A 14532-nucleotide genomic window follows, 5' to 3' on the forward strand; every position below is an offset into this window, starting at 1 on the left:
TTATTGAAAGTATTTACCTCTTCTGGAGTATTTCTCAAAGTGATGTAAAATTCAGTGTATTTTTCCTCTTAATCTTGATGTCCACTGAATTCATTAGTGATGATGAGGTGGTAGAAAGAGATGTTATAGATAATATTAATAAAACAGCCTATTTTGTGTATACTTTCATAAGAGACTTATGAGGAAAGGGGAATATTAAAGGGAGATCAAGATGTTAGAATTTATCCCTAAAAAGTTACTTCCTGAGAAACTAATGTAGGCTTTGCTTTAACTTTTTATACTTTATTTGAAGCTTAATAAAAATGGAATATACTTTATTTATTTTTCAGGTACTTTGTAAATAAAAACTGTTTTTATTATCAATAGCTATTCAGGTTTTTGTTTGTTTGTTTGTTTTTTAATTTCCAGAAACTTAGTAGGAACTCTCAGAGCAAATGCTATTGCAAGCTTGGAATTTTTTTAGTCTTATTACTATTGGGAAATTTGTAGCCATGTCTGAAAGGGCTTTCTCTACACCAGAGCCCGGTGAGCTTTTCAAAAGTTGACTCTTATCCTCAATCACTTTCCATACTTAATGAGGACTAGTAGGTCTTGTTTATACCATCAGCCCATACCTCTCTCTCTACCCTCAACTCTTGCCCGTAGCTGTCTGTGTTCCTAGCCACTTGGATCTTGTTTCAGATTCTACAACCTCCTGTGTTATTGTCTTGCCACAGAACCTTTATATAGGCTGTTCCCTTTTTCTAGAATGTTCTTTTCCTACTCCCCTTAACTCCTATTGATCTTTGATATCTCAACTTTGATATCTCAGAGAAACCTTTTCATTCATTCATCAACATTATATTCCTTTGTTTTACACTTTTGTGTACCTTTCCTTTTTACTCCTTATCTCTTTGCAAAAATGTGTTGTCTTCTCTGCTGGAGAAATGCTCCGTTAAAGTGAGTCTACATCTAGGTTTGTTTACCATTATTATTTCCAACTCCTAGCATAATGACATGTGTACAGTTGGTGCTTAAGAAATAATTATGGAATGGATTGATGAATTTCTAACTGAATCCCTCCTTTTCATTTTGGTCAGTTGCCTCCTTTAGTTCTTTCTGAGAAGCTTCCAGGGGCAACTACTTTAGGATATTTAGACCATTGTTTATAAATGGAACTTATAACATATGATGGAACCACACTTGTTATTTTATTTTTGTAATTAAAAAAATTTAATGAGGTGTAATTTGCATAGAGTAAGATGCACAGTAGTAGTAGTCATAGTTATATGATGGAATCCATCTTTAGGTGAATAACTAGGTTTTGAAGAGGATTTAATACCACTTAACTAATTGGTATTTAAAAGAAAAAGATTCTGACAGTGATTTGAACAATCATCGCAATAAATGTAGGAACCTTACAAAATGACGTTTTTGAAGGGCTTTATTTTTTGGATGTGTAGTTGTGCTCTATTTTGTGAAGTTATTTTTAAGAGTCTCATTTGGTCAAGAGTTTTTAACTTGGGAATCCAAGTCTATTAATGGACTTTAGAGGATCAGTGGATTTCCTGAAATTATTTGCAAGATTGTTCGTGTAGGCATCATATTTATCTTTTTCTGAAGTAAGGACCCATAGTTTTGTTCATATATCAAAGGGGGTCTGTGACTTTTTGCTTCCCCTCACCCCTCGAAAAGGTTAAGAACCATTGTTTTATATCTTATGTATCATGATTTATGTGTAGTGTTTTTCTTTTCTCTTTTTTCCTTTTTTTTTTATAGTTTATTATGGAACATTTCAAACCTGGAATAGTAGAGAGGATAGTGTAATGAAATTTGTGTACTGAATACTCAGTGTCAAGGGGTATCAACTCATGGCCCGTCATATTTTATCTATACCCGTGGCGCTCTCTTCCTATGGCTACTCTCACCCCAATTATTTTAAAGCAGTATTTAAAGAAATATTTCAGTGTGTATCTATAAGAAATAAACACTTTTTAAAAACCTAACTGTAATACTGTATCAGATATAAAAATAACCTATAAAATTCCTTGACTGAATTCCATCCAATCACCAGTCATGTTTAACCTTTTCCAATTGTGTCATGATCTTTTTAATTGTTTGAATCAGAGTCCAAATAAGATTCATACCTGGTTATAGATTTTTTTTTAACATCTCTTAATCTGTAGATTTCCCTGCTGTCTCTTTTTCCTCTTGCAGTTTATCTCTATAAACCCACCAGTCTATCTTAAGAGCATTTGCTACTTGAAAATAAGGGTCATTTCTTACTCCTTTTTGTAGTCCTTGCTTACATAGTACTCGGTATAATGTATTATATGTGGATATTTAGGGAATACGGGGGTGGAATTAGAAAATTTGATGTCTTTTTATTAGATAGAAATTTATTGTGGAATAGGACACACTCGGGATATACTGTCATTTTAATAAAGGCTTTCATTTCAGTTGCTTTGAAGACATTTCCCTCACTGCCCAAGAAGTTCTTTTTTTTCTTTTAGTTACCTTTTGAGCCTTAAATTAAAAACCAAAAACCATTTTTTGTCTGTCTCACTTTAAAAATAATACATGCTTTTTTTTTTTTATAATTCAAAGCCACGTAATTAGACTATCCTTAGTATTTCCCTCAGAGGGAAACTCTTAATAGTTATTTTATATCACTTTTGACGGAATTGTAGTTTACATACTGTTGTACAACTTGCTTTTTCTACTTGGACATTTTTCCGTTTTAGAAAACACATACATCTACCTTCTTCAGCGGCCTTATTTCAAATAGTATATATATGTTTATAAATCAGTTTGCTGAATATATGACCCTTGATTTCTAGTTTTTTTATCTTTGTCATTTATAATCTGTCACATAGTTTGTTCTGTTATGTACAGCTTATTGCAGTTTTGCATATGGTAAAAGCTCCAGGCATAGGTTGTACATTTGTCTTGGGCAATGTGCATTTTGATTTCATTTAGTAAACTGATTTTTTACCACTTTGAAGTATAATTGTTGGGGAAAATAGATTTCAATTGTATCATTAAAAATAGAACTTATTTCTTATAAAGTTTTGTTTTAATTGAACTCTAGTCTAAAAGTAAGCCTCCTTATCTAAAATGTAACTAGATGAGTTTCTCCTTTAGTGAAAGGCACACATTTACCTTTGATAGTTTCTGTAAGTAATGCTGTCCTCAAGTTCAGTTCTTTTTTTCTTTCACAGAGAAAAGAGGAATAGAAGGTAGAAGAAGATGCTGGGATCTGAACGTGGTGTTGTGGAAGAATGGTTATCAGAATTCAAGGTAAATTGGATTGAGGATAAGAATGTCATATGATTCTGTATGTCAGTAATTCAGTATAAATGTGTTCGTAGAGAAACTGAAACAAAAGTTTTAAGATATGAAGTGGAAATGGCAAAATATGAAGTAATATGTTTCTATAATTGTACCTCTTTAAAAAGTCACTAATGTGAATAATGGCAAGAAGATAATATAAAAATGAAACTGGTTGTTAGTATCAATAAAGTGATATAAGAATTTTAAGATATATTCAATAAAAGAGAGGAAGCCAACAAGCTTTAATAAGGCACAGAAATCTGATTTGTGCCTTATGTTTTTACTTCCTGTGATTAAAAATCACCCATTGATTTGATTGAAAGCTATGTAATTTATGAACACTATGGAAATTAGTGCTTTGTGAACATAAGTTATAAGAATTGAAGTATATCCTACACTGTTTTTTTAGACTAGATTAATTTAAGGTGACTCATTTCAGCAAATCTTGGTGTAATGCTGTGATTTCTGGTCATTTTTCATGGTTGAGTAGTTTGAAGAATTGTAAAACATCCTAACTTAATTTACTTTATTAGCTCTCATGGTTATTTCTTATTTTAAATATTTTTTCTTTCCTTAGTTTGTCATTATAAATCTTTTAAAGGGGAACTCATGTGAAATAAAGTTCCTGACTTCCTGAATATTAAATTCACTTTAGTTTTCCTTTGATGTTTATTTTAGGCATTACCTGACACTCAAATCACCAATTATGCAGCAACTTTACACCGGAAAAAAACACTGGTACCAGCCCTCTATAAAGTTATTCAAGATTTGAATAATGAGGTAGGAAAGTTTATAAGAAAAACAATTTCAACATAGTATAATAAAATATGTGTACTAAAATTCATATATGTAAGTTTTGTAGTTTTTCCTCTTTTTTTTTTTTTTTAATCCTTCTTAAGGGACTGAAGAACCTTCTTTCTGCTGTTTTTCATTCTGATAGTTTGCTTTGGCTTTCCCCATGACCTCCTTCTCCATATTTTTTAATGTTTTTAAAAATTTGTTCCTGTGGAGGACAGTATGTTTTGATTCTTGATTTGAGTGACCATAGATTATTTGACCATATAATGACCATAGATTATCAGTAGATTATTTAATTTGAAACCTTTTCTGTTTCCTGTTCTGGAATGTTTTCTTTCCTGGAAGCCAAATTTTAACCATACACTGATTGAGATTTATTTAAGTGTTATTTGCAGTTCTTTTATTAATCACTCTAATCAGTGAACTGAATCATACTGGTAACATGAAATGATGCTGGTAGTAAATCTAGCTTGAAAATGATCAGCGAAAACACTTTTTAGCCTAAATAGTCAAGATCAATAAACTTAGAAAAAGAATTTCCTATTATTCAGCTGTGCAAGAGAAGGGGAAAAATGCAGCTATTGGCTCTATATGTTAACTTATGCAAAATACACACATTATCTTTCCTTTAACACAGTAGTATAACATACAGTTTAATCACCACTGGATTCATGTATGCTTTAAAATGAAAATGAAAGGAACACACAGGAAAGTAGCTTCTTATCTTCCCAGATACAGCCTCCAAGAGTGCCTCTGCTGTGTACTGGAGTGAGTTTGAAGAAGTTCAGGTAATCATCTCCTAACCAGCAGCTTAACTTAAAGTGCATCTTCATTTTTGTCTTATCACTAAAAGCTTGCTTATTGACTTCTCTCTTTCCTATCTCCTAAACTTCGATTGGCTCTCAGTTAGGCTTGCATCTGTTGCTATTTGTAGCAGCAATTGCAGGATTCATTTGCTTCTTTTCCTCTTGCTGTGTATTTATGAATGTTTTATAACTTTAGGTGTGGTAATGGATATATATGCATATCCTTCTTGGTCAGGAGTTTTCAAAATTCTGTGTGAATATTGAATGTCTATTCCCTACCCCTTGTTTTGCACTGTTTTAACATTAAGCTTTGCTTATTAAAATGTATTTGTTTTATGCTTTCTCTTTAGATTGTAAGCTCTTCATGGGCAGTGGTCGTATATTCTGTATTTGTTAATTCCCTAGAATCTAGTATTTTATCATGTGCGTAATGAACACTTAATAAATATAGACTAGAAGAATAGTGACGTACAAAGTGAGATTCTAAAATGCTGTCATTTTCGTTAGGACTCACAAGCGTAAAAATTATTGGCTTCCTTTTTTTCTTCTAGTCTTTGGAAGCTATGACATTAAAATAAGTTATTCACATTACTTTATATTGTCATACTTCATAGTATGAACATGTGAGACTTTGTCAAGGCTAGAAATGGAAAAATTATAATTTGAGAGACGTAAGCTCAAGACCCAGCAGTCATTAGAATCAAGCAGTTGCTACAGCAGGTCTGGTCTTTCCATCCTTACTCCCATCAGGTCATAAGGTTCTAACCATGTGTTCATACTTCAGAAGAACAGAATGTTAAAATTAAGCTCTGTAGAATATCAAAGCAATTCTGGACTCCAGTCCTAGGAGGAGGGCCCTTTTAGTCCTGATTTTGTTACGTTCTGAAATATCATCAGATATATTATTTACTTAATAAGAAATTATTTCAGAAAATTGTCACATGCCATATATAATATTAACTGAAACTTATGACAATCTTACCATTTTACTTTAAATGCCATAAAAATTCTCAAAAAAGTGTATTTCCTAGAAGTTTAATATTACATATCACAGTCCACCTAAACTACAGCTCAAGTTTTAATCTCTAGACCAACATACTGCTTTATTTTTCTCCTTTCCCTCCTTCTAGATTCTTTGGTCACTCTAGCAGTTCTTCCACTTCAAGGAGACTGTAAACTCTCGCCTTTTCATGACTTGATTGCTCTTCCGCCTCCCCTCAAATACCTCACTTCCCTCTTTTCTTAGCCAAATTTTCATGGTCCATCATTACAGTCATTCCCTTGTAAACATTCTTAGCTTCTTTGCATCTCATTCCCTTAATTCATATTCTTTGGGCAAAATATCAACACTGGATAAAACTTAATCATCCATCTGTTTCATGCCTGTACCTGAGTGGCTGAACATGCCTGGAGAAAACACAATCTTGTTGACTTTCTCCATTTTAAATGCAGGACTAAAAATCACAAATGAGCAGATAATATTTCCTTGGTATACTGTCCCCCTGTTCCCCTTATACTTTCTCTTTTCTATCACTCTTAACTGTCCTTCACCCTCATTTTCAGCTTGCTTTCTGTGTCATTATAAAAGAAGAAAATAGTTGGAAACCCTATTTTCCCATTCAAATCTGCCACTCTACCAGCATCTCTGCCCACACTCTCCTCCTGTGTCTGCGGCTCGGTGGGTGGAGTGTCCCAGGTTGCGTCAAAGGCCGTCTCGTCCACATAAGCCTGGATCGCATCTTCGCTAGCCACCTCAAAGCTTGCTCCTGCAGTTGTCCTCTCTCTTTCCTTGGTCATTAATTATTTCCCCCTTTTCTGATGTATGGAATACAGTAAACACCATATTTTATTTTTTAAAAACCTTCTTTGATTTTCCTTCTATTTTACTATCTACCCCATTTTTTCTGTTCTTCTTCCCAGATGAACTTTATAAAGTGTTGCTTATTATTCAGAGCCTCTGTCTAGTTGTCCCCATTTCCTCACCTCCCACTTTTTCTGTAACCCACTCATAAGCGAGTTCGGTCTCCATTATTCCACCCAAACTGCTCTCAGTGCATTCATCATATAGCATGTCTCTTAATAACTATCATGTCAAAACTGTTTGCTAAAGTTTGAGGAAGATGTCAGTTATTCTTAAGCTTTTTTTTTTTAACTAGAAGTTAATGATTTTTAACACCTTTTGGTGTGGGTGATAGCACCATTTAGGGGAAGTCAGAGTCATTTATGATACTGAGAAATTGAGAACATGATGGCATAATGCATATGCTTGGAATTAAAGATTTTTAACAAAGAACATTGTCAGGTTTTTAAGTCTTATTTTGCAGTGGTATCTGATTAAAAATTACTGAATTTCCTGCCACTTCTCCTCCCTCCCTTTTTTTTGTTTTTTAAAACAAAGCAGAGTAATAATTTTGATAACTCTATTTCTTTGCAGTGCTCAATTAAAATATAGTCTTTACATGCCATTGTACCTGCTACTGAGGAAGGGAAGTAAGGTCTTTATAACATAAGCAAATTGTAAGATGGCCAATGAAATTTAGAGAAGGCAATTTTTAAAGTCTTTTACTAAAGAGGAAGGTAGGTTTGAAACATGGATACATATTTTTAATACATAAATTTATAAAAGCAACAATTTTTAATTCCCCTCAGGAGCTGAGTATCATTGACTATAGTTTAAAAAGTTGCCAGCAATTGACTATTTTCAAAAGTTTATTACTTCGTTGTGAGCACTCTTGGAATATACTATTTGTAACTAAACCACCCTCACCTCCTATTCCACCTCCATTCTAGTGTAAGAAATGCGATGTGGTGAGAACATCAGCATGGTGTCAGAAGACCTGAATTTTAATGTCTTCCTCCACCACTAATTTCTGTGACCTTGGGCAAATTGCCTGACTGGTTTAGACTTCAGTGTAAGGGGAGAGTTGGAATGTCTTTTTAAGATTTTAAAGACAATGATAGTGATTTCATATAAAGGACTTAGTAGTTCCTAGGCTAAGATGTATATGTGTGTGTAAATTTTTCTAGCTTTAGAGTTGTTTGTTAAGAGCTAAGCTTAATTCATGTATGTATATTAACTGTACAATCAACAAAGGATTTGTTGACCTTTAATTTACAATTGTGAAAGTAGTGACTTTATTCTGGAGTGTTAGATTATTACAGACATATATAACTATATTCCAGCAGATTTCCAAATGTATATGTATGCATTATTATAATCATTCAGAATAGAGGTAAGTGTATAAATTACTCCTTTTTTTTAAGCTATCGTTAAATTTTAATTTAAACATTATTTTATAGTTTCCTTTTGGTGTTTTATCTGCTTTTAAAAATCATGGCCAGTTTTGTGTAGTCTGCAGTTATTCTACCAAAACCATCGTAAATTAGCAGTACATGTTTAGTAAGGAGAGGAGATTTATTTAAACTACTCATTTTCTTCACTTTTCAAGATTATAAAGTTACTTATAAATCATATTATGTGCTATCATTTGAAAAATTATCCAGTTAAACATTGGAAAAGCTATTTCTCTGTATTTACACTTTCCTCCTTTTCGGAATCTTTCCAATAAATGTAATTAGTACAAGTTAAGTCAGTCTTAAAAGTAATCTGTTTTACTTATATATATTTAAAATATCAGTTAGCGTTTTGGATGTCTAACTATTATGTATTGCAAAATCCTTTTCTCTACAGAGTGGTATATAATGTGTTTAAATCATAGTCTAAGTTGAGATTTAAAGTTTATTTCCAAAAGATAATTTGAAATTATTTTCTTCTGACAGAAACTTTTCAAAATGGAGGGTAGTAAGGGTTTGTAAGAACAGAAAAGGAAACTCACTAAATATACAGTAGTACATTGGTCAAAGAACTAATTATCGAATAAGTTTAATAGTACAGTATATTGAAAGATATATTGATATTATATGGGCACAGAGTACTTCTTATTGTTAGTGGATTGGTCAGTTTAATGTGTAGTCTCTGTGCATAAATAGGTTTTATTTGCGTTGATTTAAAATAAACAAAAATTAATATTGAGAATTTATTTTCAAAATATTATGTAAGTATATCTACCTTTAAAAAATACAGTTACAGCCAAAAGAATGGAAATAACTAATATGCTTTATTTTCTTTTTAGCTCCTGGAGCCTGTCTGCCACCAGCTATTTGAGCTCTATCGTAGCTCTGAGGTTCGACTTAAGAGGTTCACGTTGCAGTTTTTGCCAGAATTGATGTGGGTTTATTTACGGCTTACAGTTAGCCGAGACAGACAGAGTAATGGCTGCATTGAAGCACTTCTGTTAGGAATTTACAATTTGGTAAGTTGAAAATGATGATTTGGGAAATTTTAAGTATTTTTTTTAAGTGCTCTGAAATAATATTTACAGAATATATACAGAAAAATGGATTTAAATATCTATTGAGTAACTTATTTAAATTAGAGTACAGAGGTGTTTAATAAGTAATTGCTGGTAATGCATGTTATAAAGTAAGTGAAATTATTATAATTGATAGCATTGTTAATATTTTATGGCATATTTCTTCAAATTATTTTATTTGACCTGTATTTATAAATGCCCTACATTTAAAATTTTTTAAAGTTACTTTAATAATCATTTAATAATATAAATTGAACAGTTTATTGTTTATAAAACATTTTTCTTCTAAGGAATTCATAAGTACCTTAAACATTATTATTCTGGGTTTTTTTGCCTATGTGCCCAGTTTAGGACATTGGTATTGAAATTCCTGCCCTTTGAATTCTTATATTCTGTGTATTCACTGTAAACAAACGCTCCACATAATAAAGTTTATAGTTGAGAGGTAATAAAGTACCTCACAAAACATTCATTCTCACAATAATTATTTGTCTGCAGTGCTTGTTCCTCTAAGTCTTGTCCTTTAAAACGTCATTTAAAAATTCCCATCACTGGAATATTCATCTGAAAGAAGGACCCTGGCCTTTGGAATCACTTGTATTTTTTTAAAACCAGGCCCTACTACTTATTGGCTGTTTTAAATCTAGACAAGTTACTTACTATCTTGACTTCAGTTGCCTCATCTGTAAAACAGAAATAAAGTAGTAGAATTAAAAACAATTAGAAGAATCCAGCATGTTTCCTGAGGTGTTTATTAAATGTTTACTATTATTATTGTAAATAGTAGTAGTGTCATAATTAAAGGTGAGTTTTTTTAATGAAAAGCTGGTCAAGGTATAAAATTCTTCATTTTGCTTCATTGCCTGATTTTTTCTTTTAAAGTAGGAAATTTGTTTCATATATCACTGTGTCTCTAGTGCTTAGTATAGGGACTTAGTAAATGTTGATTTAATAATTGAGTTTAGAATTTTAGATTATGTTAGACATTAAGCTATCATTTTTATTGTTTACTGTAATAAAATTCAGTAGTAGGACAAATGAACCAAAAAATGTTGTACAGTGGAATGTCTGACAAGTTCTTGATGGTGCTGTGGTTTAATTATCTTTTGGCATCTGAAAAATAGTGTACTATTTTAAAAATGCTCAATTACATCAGAAATGTAACTTCAGGATTCTGTGTTTTTTTAATCCCCTTATATCTGAGTTCTCTCTTTTCTGTGGTTCTCAATTTTTCTTACCACACTGGATTTCTTCCATATATTCATTTCTCTTTTTTCTTCTTTCTCTCCCCAGCACTTCTCCCTTGCTTCAGATAGCCCCAGGGAGAGCTTTATATTGCCCTCGACTTTAATTTGTTTAAATTTCAGAACACCCTTCTCCACAGATACACACAAATATAAATCAAAAGTGTTTGGCTTAATTTGAACTTTAGGAATAAAAATTGAAATTTTATTGCCTAACTTAAACCAGGTCCATTCATCTTAGCATAGACTTTCTCTGAGGCACAGTGGCCCAAATGTGGTAACTAGTTTGACTACAAAGCAGTTAAATGATCTCTCTAGGGATTTTTAAAACCATTTTCCTGCAAAAATGAGAGGTATGGCCATTGCTCACATGTAATTGTTACTCTCCTATGACACATTAAACTCAGAAATGAGCTCTATAGGGAAGTTCTTTTGAGTTTGTGTTTTGGTGATGATAGTTGTTTTTATTGTTGTTTCTTCCTTTTATGCTGTGCAACTACTCAATCTCTCTCTGACCACCTTCCTTCTAGGTCTACTAAGGGCAATCTTCTCTCTTTGGATTTTATGCCAGTTGTGTATACCAATATGAGTTTTAAAGGAAACAGACTAAAATTAGTAGAGAGAAGAAGTGTTGCAGGTGGAGCATTTCACCCCTCTAATTGCTGGCATCTATAGGCAGATTTTTATTGATACTTGTAGAAGATTGGAGGTGCAAGAGACTATAGAAATGGACACCATTGACCTTTTCGATGAAAGGATAAAGTGCTTTTAAAAATCACAAGAATGTTTTTATAGTTCAGTAAAAACTACCTAAAATGAACTTAATGTTTATTCACTTGGAGTAGTAGTAATTATGTTAATATGTAACTTATTTCAGATCATTTGTTTATTGCTGAGTAACTGTAGTATTTTCTTTTAGTTAAGATTGTGTTACAGCAATGTATTTTTTTGTTTTAATAAGTGTGGCTGTCTTGGTTAAGTCTTTAAATTGTAATCTTTTAAACTCAGCCATGTTTCTACTAAAAGATCTGTCCTATATGTATCGCCCTGACTTGTATGTAAATTTAAGATGAAAATTTGTATGCTTGCTTCATGTCTATGTTGTCATCGTATATTTGATTGATTATGGTATTATATCTCAATATTTCTCAAAGGATTACTCAACCACCAAAGTGTACAAATTTGCTAATAGGTTAGAAAAGATACACTAAGGTCATAATAGTTTATATATTACTATTTCTAAAAATCTTTCTCAATTTCCAATGATGTATTTGTCAAATTAAGAAAGTATTATTTTTATAATATAGTGCTATAATTATTCATTATCTTTGCATTTTTTTAACTATAGGAAATTGCTGATAAAGATGGAAACAATAAAGTTCTATCTTTTACTATACCTTCTTTATCTAAGCCTTCAATATACCATGAGGTAAGACTGGAAAGGTAGAAATTTTAACCATTATATTGAATAAGAGATAAAAGTCAATCTCTCACTAGAGATAAATATTTCTAACACATCTTTACTGATTTGTTTCTTAAATGTAGATATTTGTTATTAGTGATATAAAGCAGAACTGTAGTCAAGGGAAACAGACAGTAATTAATGGAAAATTTTCTTCTAGTTCTTGTTTATTTCTTTTTCATTCTTCCACCAGTATCATTTTCAGCCTTTTTTATTAGTCTTTTATAAATTTTCAAAAATATTCTTTAATTTTAAAAATATTTTTATATTATATAATATATATTATATTAAATTTATATATTAGAAATCATCTGTTACATTGCTTTTTCTTATTTTTTAGGAAAATGACTACTTAGAAGAATATTAACACTGTAATTATTTTATTTCCATTTAAAGGAGTCTAGCTGGTGAATTCTAGCTGTTCAGTAACATTACACTTCTGATTTTTGCTTATATTTATTTGGTTGAAGAATGTGAGAACACTGATAATTATATAGGTAGATGACTCCTGTTGAGCTGAACTCCTGTCTGCTCTCTTTAAAGATATATATAATTAAGGTTTGGTCTGTAGTGGCCTGTAGTGTGTAAAGTTGTGAGGAAAGCTTTTAAAGAAATGTTACAAGTAGTCAGAAAATTATATTCCATTTTCTTACCAATAAATAGGATCCAGTTGCCTCATAGCTCTATGTGGCTATTTATTTTCTTGATTAATTTTTAATTAATTCCCCTGGGACTTTGTTTTGTGTTGGAAATAGAATGCCTACTATTTAACCAGGGCTGAACATTAGCATAGAACATTTCTGAATAGTAGATTTTAACTGTGTCCTATGTATCATGGTATAAAATAAGAGGATAGTGAAACATTTATAAATGGATGGTTCTTCTAACTTTAGAAACATGAGACATTTGATCATAGTCTTCTTGTTAGTGTTATGTAATTATAACTCTCTACACCTTGCTTTCTTCAGTGTAGAATGGGATTAAGGAGAGTACCAACCTACCTGAAGTTAGACAAGTTTGGATGCATAATCTCCAAGAGTTCTCTGAGTGAAAATTGATTTTATTTGTAGCCTTTAGTCTTCAACAACTGTTCTTATTGTGTGTCCTAAATATCGATTCATTCTATAGTATTTCAAAAACTAAAGCAGTGTATTTTTAGTTGTATATATTATATATATAATTTTAAAAAGAGCTATAGAATGTATATAACTGAAAAGTGGAAGAGCTTTTGAAAGAGAAGAAAAAAATGATCTGAAAGTGCCTTTTATTGAAACAAAATTATATATCCTTACATGATATAGGTTTTTACTTAATTTTAGAGACATAGTCTCATACTTTACCTCGTTTTTGTAGCCCTCAACAATTGGATCCATGGCTTTGACAGAAGGGGCATTGTGTCAGCATGATCTCATCAGGGTTGTTTACAGTGATCTTCATCCTCAGAGGGAAACATTCACTGCACAAAACCGGTAATGATCAAAACTGTAGACAGTAATAATTTTTAGTTTATGCTTCATAGTTGACTATAATTATTTTGATTCAAGTTTGGTATGAGAAGAGACAAAAAGTTAAGTATGTCATACTAGTGAAATACATCATACCAGTATATACCCATCCATCTAATGGATGTACTATATTATGGCCATTTTATATAAAGCAGTGTAAAAACTAATAGAGTGGGCATGAAATCAGCCAAATGAGGGTTTGCATTGTAGCACTACAGCTTGTAAGCTTGCCCTTTCTAGCAGTTTGTATACATTCTACTCCATGCTTTCTTCATTGTAGAGTGGGGTGATAAGAGTACCTATCTACCCGAAGTTAGACAGACTACAGAGTTTGAATGCACAGTCCCCAGCACTGCCCTCACTTTGACATCATCTGCAAGTTTTAGAGGGTGGGTTCCCATAACCACTCTTAGGTTTGATAATTTGCTAGATGGACTCACAGAACTCACTGAATGAAAGCTTTATATTCACAGTTATGATTTTTCACAAGGAAGGGATACAGATTAAAATCAGCCAAAGGAGAGACACATAGGGTAGAGTCTGGGAGGGTTCCAAACACAGAGCTTCTGTTGTCCTCACCCATGGACTCAGGATGTATTATCCACCCAGCATCAGTGTGTGATAGTAGGCATAGAATCAGACTCAGGTGAACTTTGATTCCAGAGTTTTTACTGGGCTCCATTATGAGGCATAATTGATTATACTGATTGCTCACGTGTTTGCTCTCAGCCTCCAGGTTGATTGATACCATGTGACCCAAAGCCCCACCCTGAATCACATGGTGGTTCTTTATAGTGAGGTCAACCTCTGTCTAAGAATGTCAGATGTGACCGATCCCACCCTAGACCTATTGCCTACAACACCCACCCTAAACACTCTATCAGGTTTGACCTAGGTTACTTCCTGGCAGGGAGACAAATGCCAGACCTCTTTGGGCAAGGCCAAACTATATTACACAGACCATCCCCTGGCCTTTGGCCAAGGCTGTTTTAAACAAAAACAATCATGTTTATGTGGGCATCTACATTTAGT

The 14532-nt window shown here is 32.4% G+C and overlaps 1 protein-coding gene across 5 annotated transcripts in view; it reads left to right on the forward strand.

The window, feature by feature from the left end:
• Window positions 1-14532, forward strand: part of HYCC2 (hyccin PI4KA lipid kinase complex subunit 2) — a 63487-nt gene that overhangs the window by 25876 nt on the left and 23079 nt on the right. For 4 of the 5 annotated variants that reach the window (XM_010971872.3, XM_010971871.3, XM_010971874.3 and 1 more), the window contains exons 4-8: window positions 3201-3279; window positions 3991-4092; window positions 9050-9229; window positions 11882-11962; window positions 13349-13464. In XM_010971872.3, the coding sequence (XP_010970174.1) occupies window positions 3229-3279; window positions 3991-4092; window positions 9050-9229; window positions 11882-11962; window positions 13349-13464 (530 nt within the window). In that variant the 5' untranslated portion in view covers window positions 3201-3228. Of the gene's footprint in view, window positions 1-3200; window positions 3280-3990; window positions 4093-4842; window positions 4899-9049; window positions 9230-11881; window positions 11963-13348; window positions 13465-14532 lie in introns of those variants that run through there. The other variant, XM_045508044.2, reaches the window with a different exon arrangement.

The sequence above is a fragment of the Camelus bactrianus genome, chromosome 5 (genome assembly GCF_048773025.1).
Source record: "Camelus bactrianus isolate YW-2024 breed Bactrian camel chromosome 5, ASM4877302v1, whole genome shotgun sequence".
Taxonomy (NCBI): Eukaryota; Metazoa; Chordata; class Mammalia; order Artiodactyla; family Camelidae; genus Camelus; species Camelus bactrianus.